Genomic DNA, 25586 nt, shown 5'->3' on the forward strand with positions numbered 1-25586 from the left:
TATTAATTGATTATTTGGTTAAACATCATAGTCAGTAAAGCAAGTCTACATGGTATTCGCACGTCATCAGAGCTGGTCGTGCATGTTTTCTGTTTTCTGTTTTTCATCCATAACCTATGACATTCAGCTTCTCTCATCAGCAACTAAACCTCAGTCTGCTGCTTTCCATAAGGCAAAATCAATGATGACTTTTCAGCGTCTAGAAATGAGAAGGAGAAAAATATGACCATAAAATATATAACTATATATAATGTAGAGGACTATCGTAACCCTCAGTTCGTCCTTGGTAGAGGGGAGAGGACCTCGAGGGGAGCACGGTGTGCCCACTGACTTTAAACATTTATAACACACCAAAACCGTCCTTTGTGAGAAGTTTAATTAGCACGTGACTTGACGTTTCCATGAAAACAAAGTTTTGACAGTCACGTTTTTCAAAATTTGTTTTTTCAATTTAAGTTTGACTAAAAATTCAAACTATCCATGCATCCTAACGTCTTTTAATTTTTTATACCATTTGTTATAGCGATTATTCATTGGTTTTGTTTATTTTCGAGTCAATGACTAGACGATTTACTGACGTTTTAGAGAAATCGAGAAATTCAAGATGGCGGATGGTAGAACTTCCGAAGTTAGACATTCAGTTAGTGTCTAATATTGTCCGCGGAAAAAGGTTTGACTGGAGTTAGTTTTCTGATTTCCTACTATACGTTTTCAGCAATTCAAAAGCTCTTTTATTCAAACCTTAGATACACTGAAGGAAGGCTTTTTATAGTGTAATGACATCTTTATCTGTTCACTCTCATTACCTTTCGATTCAGAATCATTTTGACCCACTGACAGTTCGTCTGTTTTCTGCTCACTTTTAAGATGATTGGTCACAAAAATGACCACCTTTCCACTGATTAGACAAACAAGTGGAAGTAGGGACAGCACGCCTACGCATATCAGGAATGTTTTGGACTGAAAGTCGAACACTTTAATAACAAGACCGTCACTGTCAGTCTGAAAAACAATGAAAGGAATTTAATGACAGTAGGCTTGCACCTTTCTTTAAGCTCTATTTCCACTGGACATAGATGACCTGCAGCTTCATTGTGTTTGGTGTCTCGGTGTATAGTTTTGTTGTTCGTTCTTTTGTCCTCTCGACCAATAATGTGAGACGTTGAAAATGGCGTGGGTCTCCCCTTAAATGTTTGCAATTATTCTCATTCCTTTTTATAATAATAATAATAATAATAATAATAATAATAATAATAATAATAATAATAATAATAATAATAATAATAATAACAACTACTTATATAGCGCTTATCCAGTTCTGTTCTAAGCGCTTTACAAAGTTTTAAAAAATCACATCTGTTTAAAATAATTCGAAAAAAAATGAGTTCTAAGTTTACGTTTAAAAAGATTTAAATTGTCACAAGAACGGATGTCTATCATACATGAATGACGACGGGACTGTATTCTCCGTTCGAAATGCTGTGAGGAAATGATTCACTGTGAGCAAGACCACGTAATACCCCATTGCACGGACTTGCACGCACTTCAGTCCAACGCATGGGCAGAAGCTTCTCACTGTAAAATCCTTTGTTGTCTGATATCGCAAGATAAAATTTCGCGATAAATGACTGAGCTTAAAGGCATTTTTGCAACAAAAAACGAGACACACTGCAAAATGCGTGTAATTATAAGTGCCAACACATTACTGTCCTGATCAAAAGTACAAATTTCATATATTTCGCTTTCAATTGTACTGCCTTGTTGATAAGGCTCTTTAAAAAGCTCTCGGCTCTATAGACTATAAAAACGTTTGACAATGAAAACCTTGCGGGGTACGGTTGCCTGGTTTAGCTTTACATATATATTTCCTACCTCGCTAGCTCGTGTGTACTTGCTGGCAATTTTAAGCGCATCATTGTGGCTGAATTTGATCACAGTTGAAAGGCACTCGGAGACATTCTTGTTTAAAAAGTGATCATTGTAGGCCACCCCAAATGAACGCTTACGCCAGATAGTCTTGACAACGAACAGTTGCTTGGACATATCCCTCTCCTTTATAAACTCAGTGCCACTTAACAGCTCCATTAGAATCCCATTGATGTTTCCGTTCATCAGTGAGTCATACATCTCACCGGGATCCTCAAAACCTAGAAATACAAAAGAGAATTGAATATCCATTGATCATTCATGGCACATACAGAAGCGCGCGCTGTCCATTATCTGGCCAGGACTTTCATACAGTAATGCTTTGAATAAGGCAGGACAAGTGTTCCTTTCTGAGTGTCAAGCTAAGGCCTGTGCCGGTTTCCTACAGAAAATAATCCAGGTTAGCATCATTTACAATCTTATACACCAAAATCTAGTACAATCCACTGGCCAGCACAACCTGAGGCCAGGTAGAACCAAGTACCCAATACCAATCAGGACTGAATTAAGATTCAGGAACTTTGTAACCATGAAGTACCAGACTATAATCTAGATTTCTCTATTATGATTATTAATGTTATTAATTCTTGAATTGTAATCGGTCAGGAAATCAGTCATGGACTCAGTGCAAATGGCTAGAACAAACTATATTAAATAATAAAATGTCCACCTTTTTTGTTTGCCTTTCAAACTCCGCGTTTTAGCAGATAACTATTTCAAAAAAGTTCCGGAATAATAAACGAACGTAAGACCCACATGAAGTTTTTAAGCGCCGCTTGGTTACACAAGAAACCCATTAGATAGGAAGCGTTCCTTTTCGTTTATACGAAATTCAGAGATCAGTGGATTCTCACTTGTAATGTTGGCGGCCAAACTGATGGCATCCTGAAAAGCAACACCATCTTTTAAAAGTCCAATCTGAAAAATGAAATGAAATTCATCTCAATAGACTACAAGCAGTCCCTTACTTTGTTTTAGGGATGGTAAAGCGAGTGCTGGTATAGTCTACAAATCAAGTACTTAGAATTTCTAAACGAGACATCAAAGGAATTATTCATGATTACTTTGCAAATATTTTACTTTTTGTTTCAAAACAAAAAAATTACAAGAATGTATTAATTTGGACTTCCCAGCACGCCGTTGTCTAAAGTATATATCCGTTTCTTACGGTGCGTGTTTCTGATGAAATACGGGATATTGCCCGCTGATTGAAATGATACCTGTTTTGTGAGGGTTTACAGGAATGTTTTTAACTAGTTAGTAGACAAATTGGTTGTGTATATGTCAGTGTTTATCTTTCCCAGTTTTATTCCTATGACCATAAATGCTTTGGAACCACTTTTTTGATTGAATTCTCAAATCATAAGTAATTCATGAAGAGAAAACAATGCAAATCACTATCGTGAACGAGATTTGGAAATGTGATCTTAATTATCATAAGAATTTAGTGAACTGTTGCTTTGAATTTCTTTAAGAAATATTATTGTTTTTAGACGCTATATTAAACACCCGAAAGAGTGTTTTATCCTAATTCAAACAACTCGAAGTTGGTTAAAAAGAAAACTCGGCTGCGCCTTATTTTTGAACACTGACGGTTTGTATATTACACATTGTTTAAATTTGGATCACTATATAATGCAATTCCAGGGATTTGATTGGCTTAGCGGCCATGGCTTAAGAGCCCATGATTATACCATACCCGAGAAATGGAGGCCTTCAAATTGTCTTCTAGTTGTTCTTGCAAAGTGAAATCAGCAAGATCTAGCAATATTTCTTGATTGTTTTTAGTAAAACAATTATTCCACTCTGACTTGTTAGATATGAGATGATAAATAGCCAAATTTGCACTGCGCTCCGTTGTTGGCAATCTATCATCTCATATCCAACGCACACTCGGGAATAATTGTTTAAAAGTTCGTTTGTGGTAAACAATCTCGAGGCACGGACACCTGACCCGTTTGCCAGCTGTAAGGTCATCTCTTTCAAGCTTGACACTTGTCAAAGTACTGGAGAGAGTAGCAGTCATCACGGAACAAATAGTGACGCCAACAGTCATCCAAATCACGGCAAACGACCTGGCCACAGTGGACTTGGGTGTCTTGTCACCATATCTGCACAGAAGGAACAAATTCTTTATTGACCCGATCTAGACCAGCGGTGAGGGGGGGGGGGGGGGGGGACATTGTGCCCACGGCGGCTTTATACCTTAATACATTTTTTTGAGCAAACGCCCTGAAACTTCAGGATTTTGTCAGAAATTGTCCAAGAAAAATTTGATGTGGTCGGTTGGTGTTGATTGATCATGGCAACCAACTTTTGACAGGCAGTTTTTCAGAAAATAGAAAATCAATTTTTAAAACGAAGAACAATCACTTTTCTTCCCGTAACTTTTATGCTTTTAACGCATATCAGTGCTCCCTTTTTGGTTTTGATTACTTTTCGTTCAAGTTTGGCACTTGCCAAAGTTTTGGGAGAATCCAGAAATCCAAGATGGCGGATCCAAGATGGCCGGGATTTGGCCATAATGACCTAATTACTAATTATCTTTGGACGTAATATCTATCCTCTAAGTCTCACTGTCCTAGCTTTTATATTTGCGAAGTTATGGAGGAAGGCCCAATCGCTCCTCCCTTCCTCGACCCCAGAAGACCAAACAAAAAAAAAAAAACAGCCCGGTCTAGATAGTTTTAATGCATTCAAACATGACTTGTGAAAACAGACGACATCATTGTTTTGTTAACGTTTGTTTGTTTTTGAAGCTATCACAACATTCTGCGAAAAAATAATACAAAACATGAGGGAAAGTGGCATATATTAGTCAAGTTTTAATTTGTCTTGAAATGTAATCTTAACTAATCTTAAACAAATTTCCCTTTCTGTGTGAAAGCACTTATCTTACATTAGCTTTATATGCATACGACACGGCCACATTTATTAAAAACTGGATAATTGTTTTGATCAGAGTTTTCATTGGCTTAGCGGTCATGGTATCTCAGCCATTATACCATGCCCGAGAAATAGCGACCATTAAATTGTGTTCTGTTTGTTTTTGCAAAGCGATATCAGCAAGATCTAGTAATATATCTTTATTTTTAATGAAACAATAATTCCACTCGCGCTTGTTGGATTATAGCCAACGAGTCGCGTAGCGCCGAGTTGGCTTTCTATCATCAGTATCATCTCATATATAGAGCGCGCTCTTAGATTAATTGTTAAATATAGCACATCTGGATATTTCAGCAGTAATACAAAATAGGTTTTACGAGTTTAAAAGGAATGCGTGAGTCTCACCACTATAGCTTAAGTTGCGAATGCGCTTGAATAATGAATATAAATTTGCATAAGGGTAATATGCGGTACGAAAAACCCGAAAACCTTTAAGACGCGATCCAAAGGAAATTGAAAAGTGTTCCTTGCCGACGGTTAGTTATTTGACAATTTGTTTTTTACAAGAAAAAGATATTTTTTAATGAAAATTTCCCAACACTATAAAATCGTGCCTGTAGTTCGTTCAAAGCCTTGAGCTAACTGTGTAAGACACTGAAACGATATAGCTTGGCAAAACTCAGAAAATTGGCGCGGTGTCTGAAGAAGGAGATTAGTGATATGCAAGTGATAGATACACCAAACCGCAAATACCCTGGACACTTTAATTTGTTTGGTTTTGTTTGAGGTTTTTCTTTCTTTATTTATTTCTTCCTTTTTTTTTTCTTTTCACTTTGCAACTTTGTCGGTCGCAAATGCGGTTTACAACTTAGAGTGCGTTTTAAATTTCTGACAAATTCTCAAGTACAGCCTCGGGGTTCTTTAAATTTTGTTTCAAAGTCAACGCCAAATTAAAGTCACTTCTATTTTGTAAATTTTAGTGATTAAAAAAAGGTTTTTCTATTTCACGTTGTTTGACTTCGTACTTTTAAATTGTTCTCCTAGCGTTTTCTTGCCAAAGTATTTATCTTAAATATGAATTTACATTTAAATTTCACCGGGATAGTCAAATTTTGTCGTAACGTTTTTTAGTAAGAAAATTAACATAGTCAGCCTTGTGCTGGTTACCAACGTACCCTACAGTTGTTATGGTAACAAAAGCCCACCAGAATCCTTGGAAGACCCCTCGGTGAAAAGTCGGTGAAAACTGCTCTGAGTTGTGCGATGAATCCTAAAAGAAAGAAAAATGTATATGTGATTTTACTTGAACCTGTTTGAGCAGGTGGTTTTAATTTCGACCTAATTGTCCTCAGTTTTGCCTCGTCCGAACAACTTTTAGCATTTATTGACAAGGCTAGTGTACTACCAAACGCAAGCAGTCTATTTTCAATTTATACATCAATCTCGTGATATTTGCTCTGTGCAACTGAAACTTGTCATTAAAAATGCATCTGTTCATGATCTAGTGCTTGAATTTAAACAGGCGGTTTTTGTTCAGTTGTCAACATTTACTCGGCGTTCAGTTGTCAACATTTACTCGGCGACATCTCAACTTTTCTTTCACCTGTAGTTTTGAAATTTTTGAAAATACGCTAAGTATATCCGAAGACTTCCAAAAGACCAAGGTTCTCATGGTTTTGTCGTTTGCACTGTTCAAGGACTCCAAGTGATCACGTATTTTGATGAAACTGAACGCGTTAGAATAACTATTTCTAGAGACAATGAAGCTAAAAGTAAGTAAAACCGAAAAAGGAAACAAGAAAACTTTCTGGTCGAATATTTGCGTTCTCATAAAAGTTTGAATATCCTCGATCAAATTTCGGAACAGTGCAGAAACAACAAAAGGGCATGTACCCGTTAAGTCAAAGAGCGCAAACTGTGCAGACCTCGTTCCCTTCGTGAATCCTTCGCGGTGTGTGGTTGTCGATCAGTGCTGTCACACTCCTTCTTGCAATTGGCTGCGCAAGGATCATATATTATCAAGCTAACGTTAAGCCATTTTCTAAAATTTCTCTTCTAAGACAGACCAATACACATGCACTCACCAGAAGCCAAATGATGAACCCTGCTACGAAAGACATCAATAACGCCATTACCACCACCGGCCATGTTCCCAACACTGCTTTTAAGACCAGTTTCCACTGGTGAACAGTAGAATACCTCTGAATTAGCACAACCCCTGGAGAATCTAAGATTTTCACGAATGGAAAGGCTCCTCCATATTTCGCTTCCTCGCTGTACACTGGGATTATCATATTTGCAGAGCCTCGGAAAAACTCGAGTTGAAGACCTTTGAGGGTCGTTGCTCTCCGTAAGTAACGAACCCGAGGGACGGAGTCGCCGCAGAATTTCTTCCAGCAGATGGCACTTGCATTCTTCACGACGTCAACAAATATGCCTTTTATAATCAGTGTGTTTTCTTCGCTTTTCTTAACGCTCTTACGGTTATCGCCGATATCGTAAACAAAAGGAGCCGTTCGTAACCAAGAAATTTTTATTTCTTCAAGACATCCGTCGCCGAACGATCTCTTTTGAAGTTGACTATTCGATCCTCCTTCTTTATGACTAAAATTCATCTGGCCGCTTGTCTGCCCTACAACGCTGTCGCCTTGTAGAATACAGAGGACGATGACAATAGCAATTACAGACAGTTTCAACAATTGTTTCATTTCTCAAAGACACAAGGAAGATCAGTTCTCAAATCGCCCCGAACATGTACGAACTTACCCTCGTGCAGCTGAACTTGTCAACGATTTATGAGCGTTTTAACTTTCAATTTCATTTGCATGCAAACATTGGCACGAACGTCATGGCACAGATGCTTAGAACGCGGAAGCCTTACCAACAAGTTCCCCTCTAGTTTTTTTTTTTTTTTTTTTCGCATTTTTTTCTTTCATTGCAGATTATATTAGTCTTGTTTTTTAACATAACGCACGGAATGTATTTAAGATTCAAATTAAACCCAATAGACGAGTCAAGGTTAGTGCTGATTGCTCCCGGCTCGAACAGCTTTCAATTATGCTAAACTGAGGACGGCATTAAATGACTGTATCTAAATTTACTAATAATTTTTTCTCCGTAATATATTTCGATTTTTTGTTGAGGGACACTGAAAAAAATTCACGACTAAAAGCCAGTAAATTATTTCGGGTCGTTTTGTTTCTGCAACCAATTTCTTCAAGTTGCACGAAAAACTGAAAATACTTGGCAACAGCTTCAAATTCAAGGCAAATTGAAATAAACACGGAAACTTGGCGCGTTTGCAATATAATTCGTCGAGCCGAAGCCTAGGACCACTTCTTGATGTGTAGAAGGTTTACGAAAAAGGAATACCCGTTAATGTATATGCAAATGTACCAAGTGAATCCAACATGATGACTCGCTATTGGAAAGTTCTCACCGCCTCCGCAGTGGCTCAATAGGATCATTCTCTTCGTAGTGAAGAATCCGCTGGGCGAGGTGAATTATATTTCGCGACTACACACAATTCGTTCGGTGGATCTTCCCAAACGAGTCCCGTAAATTCCCCGTAAAGCCTCTGCGGAGGATAGAGGGATTTCAAGTTGAATGATCGTGAATGATGCCTTAAGGCCCGTTTAAACGATTTCAACTCTTGCTTCAACATGCGTTCAACACAGTTGTTGAAACAAATGTCGGGGGCGTTTGAACAGGTCGTTCAACATTGTTGAAACGGTAAATAAATGTTGAAAGTGTGCTGAATCAAATATAAATTGCTTTAAACTTCCATCCAACATCGATTCAACATTTCCTTTGTTCTTGAAAATGTTAAATGGCGTTGAAACCGTCTGATCACTCCGTTCATCAACCAATTGCCTAACATCCGTTCAACTTTTGTTGAACGAATGTTGAAACCGTTTTGAGATCGGCTGGTTGGGGATAAGGCAAACATTGGAGTAACTGGACCGTGTTGGGCGAGTCATTCTCGTCACCGGTTTTCCAGTTTTGTTGTTTTTTATTTATTTATTTTTTAATTTTTTATTCTCCTTGTTCTCGCTACCGGTGCCAACGATTCCTTTGGTCAGTAATTATGTCATCAAAACGACAAAGCACTCCGACTTAGCTTCAACAGTTGTTTACTTTGGGAGCACATTTTTTGCTGTATTCTCGTCGCTCTCTAATGGCATATTAGCTGCGAAATCTGCGTAAAGAAACAGAAAAGCCAAAACGAAGAGTGCACCATGCGCAATGCGCTAATGGCAGATTTCCTTGGAAAAGAGAGCCAAGGGTGCTTTCTATTTGCCAGAACTGGCAGGCCAAACAGGTCAGTTACTTAATGGAGTGGGCATTGTTGGACAAAAAAGTTTCACACTTGAACATGCCGAAAATGGTACCGACTATTCTGAAGAAATTTAAGTAACGCTTCGCGTAAGAACTATGGTGGAGAACAAAAGGCCGCGGCAACGAGAGCCGTTTTTCTCCCGTGTTGAACTAAGGTGTTATAATCTCCAAATGAGCTCTCTCATTCGGTAAAACGCTATTTGGCGCGAAATTCAAATGATTCGAAGAAAATTTTCTATGTTGGAACCCGAGCAATTCGCTGAATTTCGCATATTGCATTTATATTCTAATAATCTTTGCATAGCCGAAAAGGAATAGAAATCGTATGTGGGGAAATGCGTGTTTGGTTGATGACGGCCCGGATAGTGGTATTTTTACCTTTCTTTCGTCAAAATTTTGACAGATTTATAAATAATTTACCGTAAAGTTATGCAATCCAGTGTTTACTTGTTCAGGATACACGCGCGCAAGCAAATCACCAGATATGAAATGTTTCATAGCATTTTTGTTATTTATTTTCTTCTCTATAGTTACTCCAAATGATTTTTGCTTGCCAGGACGTTATTATTATTTTCTTTACTCATTGTCGACTGAATATCGCCGGCTAACGGAGATCAAAATAACTTCCAGAATGGCGTATTTACCACCTCAACACTTTCTGAATATGAAGAAAGTTTTCGGCAAACAACCATATACGAGTGTTTTCGTAACGTCCAGTATCTCTAAGTATTACGACTATAACAGAACATTTTCATATTTTGCGTCAATGAAAACAACAGCAACCCCGAGGGATTCTTTAAGTCTAAGAAAGTGTTTGACGCGCACAGGCCGACGCAAGCGGCAATCACGGACTCTCAACAGCCAACAAAACCAAAAAACAATTACAACATCCATAAACAGGCAATATTAAATGAGTCAGTTAAAGCTCTAGCAACAACCGCGACTATAAAAGCAGATCCTCATACAGTTCCTCTTCAAAAGCTGACAACACGGACAGGGCGTTGCATTCATCGTTTGTTTACAAGTCTAGTGTACCACTTGAAACGGAGTGAAACGTCTTCGTAAAGGTGGATTTCCACTGTCGCGTAAATTTTACGTTCGTACAGACGTGAATGTACGTAAAAAGAATAAGAAGCGATATATGAGCCGCGTGCGTAAACGTAAAAAGTTGAACAGCACTCAACTTTTCACGTTTACGCACGCGGCTCGTACATCGCTTCTTATTTTATTTACGTACGTAAAGCCAGCTAAATTCACGTCTGTACGCACGCAAAATTTACGCGACAGAGGAACAACAATTCGTCTGCAGAAAATCTATATCCATGTGCCACAATAGCTTGTACATTTTCATATGAGCACAAACGAGCTACCGCCAAAATCGTAATCTTCTCGCAATTACCTGAAATGTTCGCATATTCCAGTCGACTGAGGGGGTTTTTTCCGTGAAAAATGGTGCTCTGATCAAGAAACGCGCAATTGGAGATGTCTAAGTATTCCAAATCACTGGCTTTGTTGACGATTTGCAGAAGCTGTTGTGGACCGCGCTTGCCGACTTCAATTCGATCGACGACCCGCGTGTATCGCCAAATCCCCACTCCGAATGAAAAGGACAGCAGCATACAGCCGCAAAAGGCATAATACACTAAGAGATGATCAATTTCAGGAAAGATGGACAATTGCAAGAAAATAATGACTCAGGAGAACTCTTCTTTTTCGCGTCACAGCAACAATCAAAGATGGCGGAAGATCACTGAACGTTCTTGACGGACCGTAACCATGGTTCCCCACATGCGATTCTCTTAAAATTTTCGTGACACATAGAACAATAGTTATATTCCATATATGGAACATTGAAAGGGAATTTTTGAATATTTTACTGCCATTCTTTAACATTTTTTTCTTTCTAGCCAATCACAAGGCTAGATTTTAATTAGTTAATTGGAAACAGACAACCGGATAATTCACGCTGTGTTGCCGATTTTTCTATAGTTCTTACGCGAAGCGTTACTTAAACGACTAGAATATAACCAGGGCCCAGTTGCTCGAAGGATGGTTAGCGCTAACCCGGGTTAAATACCATAACAACCTATAGGTTTTAATACCTCTTAACCAATGGTTAGCGCTAACCATGCTACGAGCAACTCAGCCCAGACCTTCAAATCTGCGCATTCCCTTTTGCGAACCGTCTGGTCTGGCCGGCCAGATCTGACAAACGGGAAGCGCCCTAAGATCGGGCAATTTGCCAGCAAAGAATGTGGCTTGCCTCGCTATTTAAAACAGAAGGCACACTGGAAAGGGGAAGTTGCTTGGATTTCAGGATTTCTTGGATTTTTGGCGGGAGCGGAGAAGCGTTGCATCACGACCACAACACAGGAGTCTATCTTTCGACCAAAGATACAAGATTGCTGCATTGAGTCGTCGGTCATTAAAATTTATTTTCAACCCTATCTACTTATCTCTTCAACTACAAAATGCGCGCAATTACTGTTATTCCTTCTGTGGTGCGGCATTTCGTCAAGGGTAAATTGCTGCTATGCTTTACTGACACGCGCGACCAACGCGCTTATAAGTTGGTTGGTCTCTTCTTAAAAAGACAACAGGCTGTACTTTTCTGTCCGACCTCACAGCCACTCTCTCAGGACCGGGGGCTTCACAACGGTCTAAAACGATGGCAACTCAACTGCGGCATTACAAGGTCACTGAAAATCCATTCATGTACCTACACAGAGGGTAAAATTTGATTCGTCCAAGCAGCGATCCCCGCCTGCCTGCGCTAGGAATCTTTGTCTTCTTCTTCTTCTGTTTCTATTGATATTAACTCCATATCTTGAACAGTTATGTCCTGTTCTATTACGTTACAGTCCTGGTCTGCGGCTTCGCTTCGACTTCCGGTACTCTCCTGTAGGCTTAGGCTTGCAAATTCCTGCGACGGCTCTGTAGACGAAGAGAGTGGGCGAGGTCTCCGTCTGAACGCTGCTGATCCGAGTGTGGACAGAATAAGATCCTGTACAAACAAGCTTCTGTCTGCACGCTCGCGTTCGAGGGCCTCCTGCTCGGCTTCTGATAAAGTTGGTTCATTGGCCCTAAAAGCAAAATCGTAATTGAAACAATTAGGAGGCATCATTCAGTTACGAAACGTTTAAAAGCAGAGGACCACATAACACTCAAATATAAAAAAAACTGTATTGATACTTGTCGTTGCTGGAGATAAGTGCAGGACGCTCCTTTTCCGAAACAACGCCAATAGCCTACAGAACAGGACGTTGTTGTTACTGTTTTTTTTTTTTTGTTGTTGCTGTTTTTCAGGCGAGCGGCCAAGCAAATGCGAGGCGAGTGTGGAGCGCGAGTCATGCGCGAAGGGAGGGAAGCGTGACTCGCGCTTACCTCCACTCGCCTGAAGAACGCAAAAAAAAAAAAAAGCAAAATAATAACGCCCTGCTCTGCAGGCAACAACGCCAATGAAGATTCTAACCAGCAAGAAAGGCAACAATTAGCGACAAATCGGAAAGAAAGCAAACACGACTCTGTGAAAATCACTGCAAGATTCCTTATCTTACGTGCACGAACAGCAAATAGTAAGGACCAAGGGACGTTGTCTTGACGAAGGTGTTTGTGTAGAAGAAGCTTGTCTTATTTGAACCTGTGTACGTTGTGGAAGACATGTATCTGGAGTTATTTATGTCTATAAGAATTCCATCAGTTTGACTTCGTCACTTTCAATAAAGCGAATAGGCAATAACGTAACGTTGATATATCCAACGAGTGTCATTTGACATCAAACATCAACTATTTATGGGATCTGTATCAAGTGAACACAGAGTATTCTCAAAAGGATGTTGACTATTTGTAAGCACCTTATTAGGATTAAGCAATAACGAAATACACAGTGTATGTATTTCAGCTCCTTAGAGGATTTTAATTGAAACCAAAATCTAAAACCAACGTAGTCACTAACCAATCACAACAATCGTAGAGAATGCAATGAACCAATCAGAACTCGACGCAATAACACTAGTTAGTAAATGACGTCAATCAAGCGCGGGAAAAGGCGGGCGAGGAAGTCACGATTGGTTTTGGTCTTAAAGGAGGTGGCGTGAGTTCTTAAACCAATCACAGAACCTATCAAAGAAAGCTAAGGCAAGCGCGTAATCACTTCCAATACTCAATTGGAAATCGCTGTAAAGAGAGGAATTCAAGAACTTAAATCTTCCAATTCTGAAAAACCCATCAGGTACCAACCTAGCAAGAAGAAAAGACGAAGACGCCGAACTGCTGCTTTCTTGAGTGCTGACTGTTGACGTAGTTGGAGCACTGCTGCTAGCTGCAGCGGCTGCAGCTGCCATCTTCTGCCGTGTTGGTAGCCTCTCTAGTCGTTCCCTAGTGTGCTGTACCTGCTGTCTCTCAAGCTGTAACTGCTGCTGGAGCAACTGAAGCTGCGACTGCATGGGAGGCTGGGATTGCTGCGTTACTCTCCGCACACCCGACAGCTGGGATAGAAGTTCTGCTATTGGATCCATGCTCTCGCGGCCAGACGTGGAAGACGAGGATGAAGACGAGGCAAGACCGCTGCCGCCGGGTCCAGGAAAATGCATATTGGTTGCCCGTGGCCTTGGAGGTCTGGGCCGACTTCCACCACCTGCTGGATGAAATAAACGTCTTACATGTCGAGCGGCTCCGGGCTCGTCGTAGTAAGTCAGTTAAAGAAAAAACATACAAATATCCGGGCATACAAAAGTATATGACAGTGCTTACTGCGCTTTTAATAACATGCGGACTTTGAAATTCAAAATTCAATCATCCGTTACGCTTTTCACTGCCGTCAATCACTACAGCGGACCTCTTACGAAAACAAAAATGTTTGGCCCAAGGGGGTCAAAAGGTCATGCTCGTGCGTTGTGATTGGCGGACTTCGATCCACTTCGTCAGATTCCGTATTTTTGTGGTCAGTCGGCTGTCGCCGTAAATATGATTGATGGCGGTAAAACGTTAGCTGGGGTTGAAGTTCAGAGTTCGTATGTTATTGAATGGCGCAATAAAGTCTAAATGACAGAATTGTTTTTATTTGCTTCATCAAATCTTCATGTTGTTCTCGTATGAGAATCGGAAAAAAAAATTCTCAATTTTTCTTCCTCGAGCTAGACGCGTATAAAAGTGTCAAATTTCACTTCCGGATGGGTACAATACCGCGCAAGACAGGAGACTGGGGAGTGTAGAGCTGTGACGTCAATAAAAGAACGCCAGTCTTGCAATTTCTCTATTCCTCAGTTGTTTATCGTGTGCACAAGAAAACTGTGTGGACGAAAATATACTGAAATGGAATTATTGAATACAATACTCAGAATGAAACAACTGAGCAATAGAGAAAACGCGAGCCTAAGCGTTCCTGTATTGACGTTTTAGCCCTATTATCCACATTCCCTCGTCTTACGCGATATTGTACAAACCGGAAGTGAAAAATTTGACGCTTATATACGCCTCAGACGTGGGGAGGAGAAATTGATAAGAATTTTTTTTCGATTTTCATACGAGAACAATATGTAGATTTTATCAAGCAAATAAAAAAATTCTGTCGTACACACTAACCTAGGCCAAGCCTGGGCATTCTTACCTTAAGCTGCCTTGGTCAACCACTGACAAGAAAAGGTTTATTTGATGGCTTTTTTGAGCTTTGCTTTACTGTGCAGCTGTGAAAACTATGAACACTTTGATGCGATTTTGCCATGTCAATTGTGTAGCTACCAATCAGATAAAAGACGAAACCACAAGAAAAGCGAACGAAGGGTTAGTCACAAAACCGTTCTTGTCTTTCAGTTTTCAAGCAAAGAATAACTTCGTCTCGTCATAGTTTATTTATTTGTTTATGATTTTTTTTCTTGTACGTGTAAGCCGGCGGAATTTTGGCTTTTTCGTTTTAAACGTTCTGCGCGTTTCAAAATCTGGCAGAAGTTCAAACAAAAACTAACGACTTCAACAGGTTCAAAAGGTCATGTCTACGATCGTACCGATTGTGATTGGCGGATTTCGATCCTTTTCAGTTTTGAAAGGTACAGCGCGGAAGTCAACCTCACGTTTGCAGTTTTGAACATCTTTCCTTTTTAAAAGCAAAAAGTTTAAATTCCCAGCAGCTTAAACAGATAAAATGTGTAAACTGTAAATAGGTGGTTTGCACTGCCGCCATGTTGGTGGACAAAACAAAAGAAAATTTGCTCACATAGTTTGCATAAAAATGGAAATTAAACTCCCAGAGGAGAAAATCTTATTGTTCCTGTCCACCAACATGGCCTCCATGACGTCACATACAAACCATCAATAAAGTTAACGAATGATTAGTCACGAGACTATTCTTGCCTTTTTTCAAGCAAAGATTATAGTTTTCTATTTACTACTTTTCTTGCAGTTTCATCTCCTATCCATTTGGTAGTTTATAATACACAATCGACTTCAGACATGTCAAAATCACATCATAGTGTTCACGTTTTCGCTGCCGGTCAGTAACTATAAACTAAGAAGTACACTGGGTGATATAAACAAAAAGAAACAAAATACTAAGAAAATCATTCAATTTTGAAACAAACATCACAAAAATCAGTTTGAGTGCCATCACTACGAGACTCATCCACACTCTCTCACTACGTTTACTGTGTTGTCTGATCGTTGTGTTACTGAGACGAAAGTACGGTATAAAACTTCCCCCTTCTTCCCCCATGAGGTGACTTACTTGACTTATTCCCTTGTCCCCTCCCCTATGAGGTAGTGAGAGTTAAAATGGGGGTTGAAATGTTAGAAAACACGTCCCGAACTGAGGCATTAAAGAGATTTAGAATTGCTTTTACGACAAACGGCGCGTTTATGTTTTCTTGAAATGATAAATACACAGATGAAAATAGGGAAAAACAATTCTAGCCTTTCACGCTTTAATGCAAAACTACTCAGTTTTTACTGAGGAATTGAAAACAGCAAGCGGCAAATGCAAGATAAACATGGTCACGTGGTCATTTCTGCCGTTTGCCCTAAAACACAATTCTAAATCTGTTTTTGTATTATAGTATGGCAATGTCTTAGTTGCTTGTGTTCTGAGTAAAAGCACAGAAAAGCTAGTTTGAGTTTACTTATTTAGAATGGTTTTGTCAAGCTCCCCTCCCCCCCCCTCTCATTTCCTGTACATACTCTCATCTCACTCTCTCTTCTTAACACATGCCCTTGTCAGAACATGTCCGTATAACAATAGGCCATTTTCATGATGGCGTCATTTGACTACAACTACCAGAATTCATTTTGTTTTCCTATTCAAATTTTGTAATCCCAGTGGAGAGCAAAGAACAACAGCTCTAATTAGCATGAGAAGACAAAAAACTGAAGGATTTTGGTAGTTGTAGTCAAATGACGCCATAGTGAAAATGTCCTATACATAAACATTTTTGTGTACTATAAAATGTTATTTAAATGAAAAGGATATTAAAATATCTCTACTAGGTGCCCTGTGCTCTAACGTCAAGTGAGCAGTGAAGTCATCTGTCACGTGATTAGGATCTCCACCTGGTAAGGCAGCACACACTGGACATACCTGTGTTAAATTAAAAACAAAGAGTGTCACAATAATAATAAGACAGTTCTTTATACATATGGCCTATATCACGCAAACTGGTTTTCAATAGGGCACTGTAAGAAAAAGACAATTTGTATTAAAAATACTACAATAATAATATCAAGTATAGTCGACTCCCGATAATTGGAACCTTCAAGGGAAATTGAAAAAGGTTCAAGTTATTGGGAGTTCAAGTTATCGAGGGCAAAATTATCTAGAAAATGACCTGAAAGGAAAGGAAAATTGGTTTGAGGTAGTGCAAGGTTTAGCGAGGGTTTGAGTTATAGAGTGTCGACTGTATTACAAATGAAACAAGAAAAGTTTCACACTCAAGTCTACTAAACCAAAAGCTACTTTTTAACATCAAACCTATGATGTAACAATATTCTAAAAACATTCAAAGGTAGGTTTCTTATCTCACATTTAACCGACTACAAAATCTTATAGACTGAAGTGGTAGGATGCCAAAGTCAGCTGAGATGAGGAGGAAAAGCCAAGTTCACTGATCATCTGAGGGGTACCGGTAAGCACTAAGTCATCTGAGCTTGTACACTGCCCACTGCTAGCATCACAAAGAGTTCAGTTTACATCCCCTGGGTGACTCCCACATAAAACGGACAGGGTAATCGTTGGAAATTTTGAAAAGGACCCGTAAAAGGTACCAGAATTCACTGTTTTGTGGGCGTGGTCCGAAAAACATTTTTTACCCCTAAGAGATACATTGTACCAACTCTAAAACACTTTGACAATATTTTTAATAGCAATAAAGACTACTTCTTTGAATGCCTTCCACTCACAAAGATTTACTTCCTCTCATATGCCCTAAAAGGTACCACAATAGCTCTGACAGAAGTCAATTTAGATTTTAGCACCCTAAGGAGTACCAAACCACAAATGTTAACCCCTAAAAGGTATGATGATCACCTTGGTCACTTTTATATGGGATGCAAACATCCTCCTGGCTATACTGAAAGTCCATGGCTGTTTTAACCTTGTTTACACCCCCACATTGTAGCTCTGGGACTGAATCAGTTTTTATTATCACCTTCAATAGTACAGTGAAAGCTCTCCCTGAAAAGTCTTTAAAACAATTTGTGATAACCCCAGGGAATTTGACTGTCAAATTCATGACCAGTGTCAAAGAATGGTACACTTAAACTGCTCAGATGTTCTGAGACCCCAAACTGACTGAATTGCCTTTCTGCAGACGTTGGCTGTAAACTACATGTTGCAGTTAAACCTTTAGTTACTTGGAACTTGTTTTTCCAATCTTTGTAGTTAACCAGGCCCCAGTTGTTCAAAGAGCGGAAAATTTTATCCACTGGATAGGTCGCTATCTGGCAGATGAAATGTACATGCAAGATTTTCCGATAATAACTTGTCCAATAATTTGTGGTAGAGTAGAAGAGTATGTCAAATTTAAGTATGGGATTGTGTGGAAAACTTGCCAAAAGTGTTAGTTGGAGTACATGTACATTTGCTCCACCGGATAGTGACTTATCCAGCGGATAAAGTTATCCGCTCTTTGAACAACTGGGTCCAGGCTTTTATCAGCATGGGGGCATTCCATAAGCCAGCATGCCACAGCCACTTTCTGGTCAGTTACATATGTACTAACAACCTCTCTAAAGAAAGTCGATAATACACCATTGACGCTACTGGAGGACTTACCACTTCAATGGAAGCATCACTGTGTTCTGACGCCACATGTTCTTGAAGTGCTGATTCTGTAAAACCCATTTTTCCACAATAAGGACAAGTAAAGGCCTGAGGTTGATCTGCTGTAAATGCTTCACCTCCATAATAAAGTTCTACCAATTAAAAAAAAAAAAAAACAATATCAGTAATCAAAGCTCACCTCCACCTTTTCTTTCTTTAATACATGTATAGGCCACATGCATTAAGAGATTACAGTGTACATGTTTTAACATCTGAAAATGACTTTGAAAATTTGCATTGATGTAGAAATATTGCTAACTTTCTATCAGGTCATGTGACCAGATTAGCTAATTTTTAATGTACGAATAACATCTTTTCAAAATCAACTTTTGCAAACAAATAATTCAAAGGAATGTTTGAGATGTGCTTGGTTTGCTAACAAAAGATTTTGAGCATCATTGACAGATATTTAGCAAAATAACATGAAGTTGGATTTCTGGCCTTCCACACTGGTTCTCCAACACAGCAGCCATACAAATCCTAATAACTAGTTAAAAATTCAAACTGCCATAAAATCTTTCCCTTTGGCGATTTTGCTTTCACGTTATTTTGGTATGTATAATAATTTTTATATGCTGTTTCTGTTTCTAGCATCATCACTATTTCAATGTACAGCTGGCATGGGTTCAAATACCAAAATTAATATCTTATTATCCACTCAGCTCGGGGCTTTTCAGGGATAATTCACAACACTATGTAGGATAGTTTGCCAGACTGCTTCTGGCCCAGTTTACAATTTAGAATTCACAGTTTATGTGACTTCTGAGGGCAAGAGGCCTATTTGCCTTCCCATACTGCCTTAAACAACCTGCAATTTTGGGGATGGTTACCCACTTTCCTCCTTTCCTCCAGAAAAGGCTTTACATGCGTCCTTGTAATGTCAAAATAAGTATTATTTATTATCTTTAGAAAATACAAGCTAATCACAATCCACCTACTGCACATATTTATAAAGGTCTTAGTGGGTTCCAGAAAGAAAAGTTTTTTTTTTCACTTATTTCAAATCTTATTTTATTCCTCGGGTAAATTACTGAAGTGATGACAGGAGTCAATTTGAGACTTTTTAAGGGTATGTTCTGGACTGGATTGGACAACTTGACCTCATCCATAGCTCCCCATCAATAATATGTACCCCAGTGATATACCCCTGGGTGCACAGGGTTTTGTTTACGACTCCCCACCCACCCCCCACTAAACTCTCTAACAGTAAGGTCCACATTCCAGAAATAAATGTCACTGCCATTCAAACAACGCTCATAAGCATCTCTGAAAAACTGAAAATTGCCAGCAAAATTTGAAAATATTGTGTATGTATATGTAAATACTAGCTTACCAAAGTCATTTCTGGTGAGAATGCACTGCATGGGGTGATCAGCAGTATGTCTTGTTGTCGTAGCCCCGTTCTCATAACATGTTGCACACAGATCATAGTCATAACAAATTAAACATTTGAATCGTTTACCACGGAAATTTCCTTTGCTACATGAGTCACAACTAACACCTGTTGTAAAGAAAAAGGAAGAAGTTTAAAATCAGTATTATGTCAGTTCAAAGGCTGTTCCAAAAAAACACCTTCAGGTGATTCCATTGCATGACATTGTGCATTCTTACTGTGAATAATTTCTTGTGTCATTTGTGCTTGCAGGTTGAAAACATAGCACGTTTTCCATGAAGCTACACTCAGCCAATTACTAAATGGTTATTTTCTACTAAACAACCACCATGACCTACCTTTTTTAACTTACAAATATAGCTATTATCCTCTTTACGTTTAAAAGTTTTTAGAAAACATTTTACAACAGAAAAATGAGTCATTACCAGACACAAGAGCTAACACACCACCCAATACAATGTAGTACATATATACATGTATACTGGTCAACAATCACTGAAAATTATAGAACATTATTTTTTTAAGCAGAACTTTTATTTTGAGGGTATCATCTTACATATCAATGTGGCTGTTGTCTTAAATTGTGATAGTCTACAAAAAAGAAGTTGCAAGACAAAAAACAGTAGCCTGCAAAGTCACAAAGTTACCAGGAAGGGGGGGGGGGGGGGGAGAGAATGCCACCCTCTTCTATTGGCCGCTATGCATGCCCATTATCAGCTCATTTGGAACATTTCTAACCTACACGCTGTACAAGAGCGGACACCTTAGGCGTCTGCTCTTAAGGGCTAGAACATTTCTTGATATCGGTTTATTCCCACCCCTAACCCTGCCATCTATAAGCCCACCCAAAACCAATTTTGAGAATGTACAAAGCCCAGGGCTGATAACTGGAAGTTTACATAATGCCATTTTGTTCCTCCAAAATAAGTTCCAGTATTCAGGGTTGTCAATACGTTTTGAAGTAGGTGGCCTTTTTTTAATGGCAGTGCATCCGCCATTTGATCACCACACAAGTGCCTTACACTGTATGCAATGAAAGGTCAAGTATTGTAGGCAAAATCTCTTATCATGCACAATCGCAACACAAAAATAATACAAATAAGAAAAGCAGAGGGTTGATGCCAAACCCTGATGCATGCTCATTTACAGCAGAGTTATAACAGTCACTATTGCAGCCATATCTGACTCTGATAATCTGTCTTTTCTTTGTTAAATTAACTTTATGCTGTTGTTTGGCAGCCATTATGGAAAGTTGAATGTTTTACATGTAATAATGATAATAATAATAATAATAATAATAATAATAATAATAATAATAATTTAATAATACTTGTAACGCGTATTTTAACATGACGTGATGATCAAATGTGCAAAATGATAGACAAAACAGATTAACACTATAACATAATAATTACATTAAAATTGTTTGCTAAATTCATTAATTATTCAGCTAATATTCCATAAATTAGTTAAATATACCGCATATATAATATAAAATGTGTTTGAATGTCGAACTAAGTTAAAAATCCTTTAGTGATTTAAAATAATATGTCAGTAAAGTTATTTAAATGTTAAACGATAACAATATGATTTTAAGTGTTGTTAAATTTGTCTAGTTTATGAATGGCTGACTGGTGTTGCTGGGTTCTCGGATAATGTACATGTACATATACGTATTTAATGCACCTTCCCACAGACACTGCTGTCTATTACAGATAGTATGGCTTTACTTGGTTTTTGTGAACAAAATTTTTATCAATGTGTGTGGATTTTTCAGAAAAATGTCAACTCTTCCTGGGTTTTCAAAAGCACCCAACGCAATTCACCGGCTACTTTAAGCGTTTGCGCCGGGTACTTTTTGTCTCCAAAGTATGAATTTATGCCAATAACGTAGCTGATTACGGACGTGGATATTTTTGCCCAGATTTTAATTCCAATTATTATAATTAGTAGTTATATACATCTTCTTCATGTTCATTAAATACTATCCAGCGTTGTCTTTGGGTTGTTTCAACGAAACATAACATGAACTGGAAACTATTCTAAACTAGTCTAAGCAATTGAAATTTATCAACTGAATGAAAAGCTTTGCAGCATTCTGCATTTTATCTGACTGAGTAACGTTATTGTGATGATTATTGATAGAAATGCTGATCAAGTGATTGATCAATTGTATGAAAAGCGTTGTAACATTTTATATAAATAATACGTCTAAGTGAAGTAAAAGTAGTGAGTACTCAATTCGGATTTCAGCAAGCCATGTATCGACTGAATAAAAATCGTTGCTGCATTTATCTGAGTGATATTTTGAAGAAAACTCTTGTTTATAATTCAGCTTACAATGGCCTCCAAACAAACGCTTTTTTGCTCTGAAAATGCACCAGAATGCATCTCTGGGTATGCAAAATTTAAAAATTTGCCGTGACCCCCCAGCAGGAGGGGTTATCCCCTCCCGCACCCTCCCCCCGTGCGGCTTTTGCCGCTCGGCACCGCTAACGTGTTGCAATTGTCCTCCGGCTACTTTCACATTTCATCCTGGTACTTTTTTTCATTTTGAAAACCCTGCTCTTCCAAACAACAGCCCAGCAAAGCAGCTGGCCATAATAATGAAGTAGCAGTCGATTTTAGCCAACAGCCAGCTACTTTTGACAACTCTGGCATTGTTGTTAGTTACATGTATGTACTGTACATGAAATACATTTGACTGAAAAACAGGTCTTCCTTACTCCCTTTTAAGCTTTTTAGAACACTAAAGTGTGACTGGAAAGTAAAGCTGTAATGCATTATACATGTTCCAAATACCATTTTTATGGGGCTAAGTGTAGTTTAGGCAAAGTTAAACTCAAGACAATGCAGGCCAGGGGTCTCATTCACTAAATTATGCAGGGTGCTCTCAGAGCTTTCAAAGGACCTCAGTAAATTTACAGCTCTCCTGTTGAGGTCAGGCCATTTTACCATGGGCTATAGGAAACATGGGTTTCGACTAAATAAAGATCACATTTATTTCAAATTAAGTTGAATTACTCACAATGAAGTAGTCTTTTGTCTTTTCTGGTCGTTTCTCTCCATTTATTTCTTGTAGAATAGCCATAACATTCATTTATCGCCAGCATGCATTCGTAAAGTCTTGGTAACCGTGCCATGTCATTGAAACCCCAGGCACGGCCACTAAGCGCATGAGCGTTAACACTAAAAAGTTTGGAGATGGGCATAGTTTCTTCTTACGAGGTTCACACGATTGATCGAGTTTGGTTCCTACCCAGGGGGGATTATGAGTTGACACTCGCGCGCTTAGCGGCCTCGCCTGGGATTTCAATAGGACGCACAGTTACCATGACTGTAACGAATGCTGACGAATTTGTTATGCAGACTAAATTTGTTCCGAGTCAAACGGCGCGTTGTTACTTGTTAATCAGGGATATTCTACAAGAAATAAATGGGGAGAAACAACCAGAAAAGACTAAAGACTATTTCATTGTGAGTAATTCAGCTGTATTTGAGATAAATGTAATATTATAATTTGTTTAGTCGAAACCCGTGTTTCCTATCGCCCATGATTTTCCTGGCATTGCTCTTCATATACAATCATTTTTGCTCCCATCTCTCCCCTCACTCCAGGTGAGTATTGATACATGTAAGTACATGTATTTAATTTTTCCACTGAGAAATTCAGTGTCAAGTTGCCTGGTGGTTGCCGCTCACAGGGTTGTTATGGTTACCAGATGCACTCACTTGCGGCTCCCACAGTCCTTTCAGGCACCTTCCCCACACTCATCTATTGGTGATGAGTTTAACTTCAATTAGCACCCAGCCATACTTGGCAATGCACAATTGAATTCAAAACCACCCTGGTACCATAAAATCTTGAAAACCATTGATACCAACGAAGAGAAGCAAGAAATATGTTCAAAAATGTTCCAAAAAATGCGAAGCTATAATCATAACTCTGCACCCTAATTGTTTACAACATTTGGATGGCACAGTTTAATGGCGTGTCAAAATTAATGATACATGTAATACTATTTTAAGAGTAACAATTTTGTACTGTACATGTACATACATTGGTTAAATTCAACCATGGTAAATGCCCAAACAAGTTTAATTTTAAATGTTCAAAGTTTGTCTTAGATTCATCACCATAATCCGGAAAAATGGAAAGTGAAATCAAACTGGTTTAAAATTTTTCAAACAAAATACAAATCAAACCATAACATATGTATATAGAGAACAGAATTGAAATAAAGGGAAACCATGAATTTTTAAGCTTGAAAGGCTGTCAAAATTAGTTAGAACATTACTTCCCAGCTATTTTGTGACATTTTGTGATTTTATAGTCAAGAAGTCCCACCAGGAGTAAACTTGTTATGGTATGTATCAATAAGAGAATCACCATTTTGTATTTTTTAATTAAACCAGATAACATAGTTACATGTATATGTAGGATACTCTGTCAATCATGTTTACATTTAAAATGTATATGGCTGAAAAACATAAAGATGGAAGCAACTTAACATGGGATGATGTCCAGCACACAGTAGTGAGAATATAAGGACGAAGACCTGGCTTCGTTTTGCTTGCATCATTGCATGCAAATTGTCTGTTTAGCTGAGCCAAAACGAGATACCTTCAGTGGTTTGGGACACCTTGTGCATGAAAATACACCTTGCATTTATATGCTAAGGTTCACCCAAAGTTCACGTAACCCAATTAAAATTGATTATCAATAATTGGTTAATGAAGCAGCCAACTTACTTCCTTATTTTTTTATCATCAAGTTGGTACAAAAACCGTGTAGGGAATGGGAAAAAATAACAACACTGTAGACATGAACAGTACACCTGTTAAGTGAGAACAAGCTGACTAGAAGTTACATGTATCTAACTAAGGCATGCAACTGTTATGCAACTGTAGTGCCTGGGGCAGGATAAACATACAACTCCAGTATTGATTAATTAAGACAACTTGGTAATAAATTAACACTCGCCATATCCTCAACTTAAGGGGAATGTATGTATAATTTAAGGGAGAAGTTGATAGCTGTGTGCAGATCTCAACAGCGATGAAAACTCGTGAAGAGACTACTGCCAAAGAAAATGCAAGCTGGTTAATCCACTTCATGCCCTCACTCACGCCCAAAACGGTCCAAAACAAAACAGACGGGATCGATAAATTGTTCGGGATCCTTCATCGATACAGACAGCAAAATGTCTAAAATCGGACACAGCGATAAATTCGCCCACTTTCGGCAAAAAAGAAAGATTGAAGTCAAGCATTACGGAAGCAACCTTTTCTCTGTGCACTTGAAGTGTAACCCATCTTGAAGGACGAAACTAAAAACAAAACTCAGGCAAAACAAACGTATCACCTTACCACCTACGGCTATAGTAATAACGCTGAGGATACTACAGCTTTAACATAATATCAAGAAGACAAAGACTGAGTGTATCACGAAGTGGAGGCCACAATTGTTAAACGGAAAATAAACTCTTTAGCTTACCCTCATGCCGAGACATAGCAACTTCCCCGATATACTCCGTCTGTCGAGTGGAATTTGCGCTGATGGGATGGCCTGAAAACGCAAATTTTTTCCACAGCAGCAAAGAACATTGGACAGCCCTTTCTTCCTCTCTCTAAGTAATGATTACGGCCCCGAAAACAACCAAAATTTAAGCAAATTTAATGAGCATTTCCACCACTGGAAAGCATCGAGCATCAAGAGCCGTCTCCCGGTTTCACTGG

The 25586-nt window shown here is 38.7% G+C and overlaps 2 protein-coding genes across 3 annotated transcripts in view; both read right to left on the bottom strand.

Annotated features, from left to right (window-relative positions):
- Positions 1 to 85: 85 nt before the first annotated feature.
- Positions 86 to 7876, bottom strand: LOC146483301 (uncharacterized). The gene is made up of 7 exons (XM_085106004.1): positions 6897 to 7876; positions 5988 to 6082; positions 3881 to 4037; positions 2781 to 2844; positions 1873 to 2147; positions 807 to 1002; positions 86 to 199 (listed from the first exon to the last, which is right to left on the bottom strand). Exons 1-7 carry the CDS (start codon positions 7518 to 7520, stop codon positions 144 to 146), a joined length of 1467 nt encoding a protein of 488 aa, XP_084962130.1. The 5' UTR covers positions 7521 to 7876; the 3' UTR covers positions 86 to 143.
- A 3689-nt stretch (positions 7877 to 11565) lies between these two features.
- The window catches only part of LOC146483302 (E3 ubiquitin-protein ligase KCMF1-like), a 14029-nt gene continuing 8 nt past the window's right edge, over positions 11566 to 25586 (bottom strand). Inside the window, exons 1-6 of one of the 2 annotated variants that reach the window (XM_085106044.1) lie at positions 25345 to 25586; positions 19788 to 19955; positions 18407 to 18546; positions 16607 to 16714; positions 13390 to 13835; positions 11566 to 12233 (exon numbers count right to left, since the gene is read on the bottom strand). The exon at positions 25345 to 25586 is cut by the window's right edge and continues 8 nt beyond it. In XM_085106044.1, the coding sequence (XP_084962170.1) occupies positions 11924 to 12233; positions 13390 to 13835; positions 16607 to 16714; positions 18407 to 18546; positions 19788 to 19955; positions 25345 to 25360 (1188 nt within the window). In that variant the 5' untranslated portion in view covers positions 25361 to 25586 and the 3' untranslated portion in view covers positions 11566 to 11923. Of the gene's footprint in view, positions 12234 to 13389; positions 13839 to 16606; positions 16715 to 18406; positions 18547 to 19787; positions 19956 to 25344 lie in introns of both variants that reach the window. The other variant, XM_085106043.1, reaches the window with a different exon arrangement.

Source organism: Pavona decussata, unplaced genomic scaffold (assembly GCF_977016875.1).
Source record: "Pavona decussata unplaced genomic scaffold, jaPavDecu1.1 SCAFFOLD_39, whole genome shotgun sequence".
Taxonomy (NCBI): domain Eukaryota; kingdom Metazoa; phylum Cnidaria; class Anthozoa; order Scleractinia; family Agariciidae; genus Pavona; species Pavona decussata.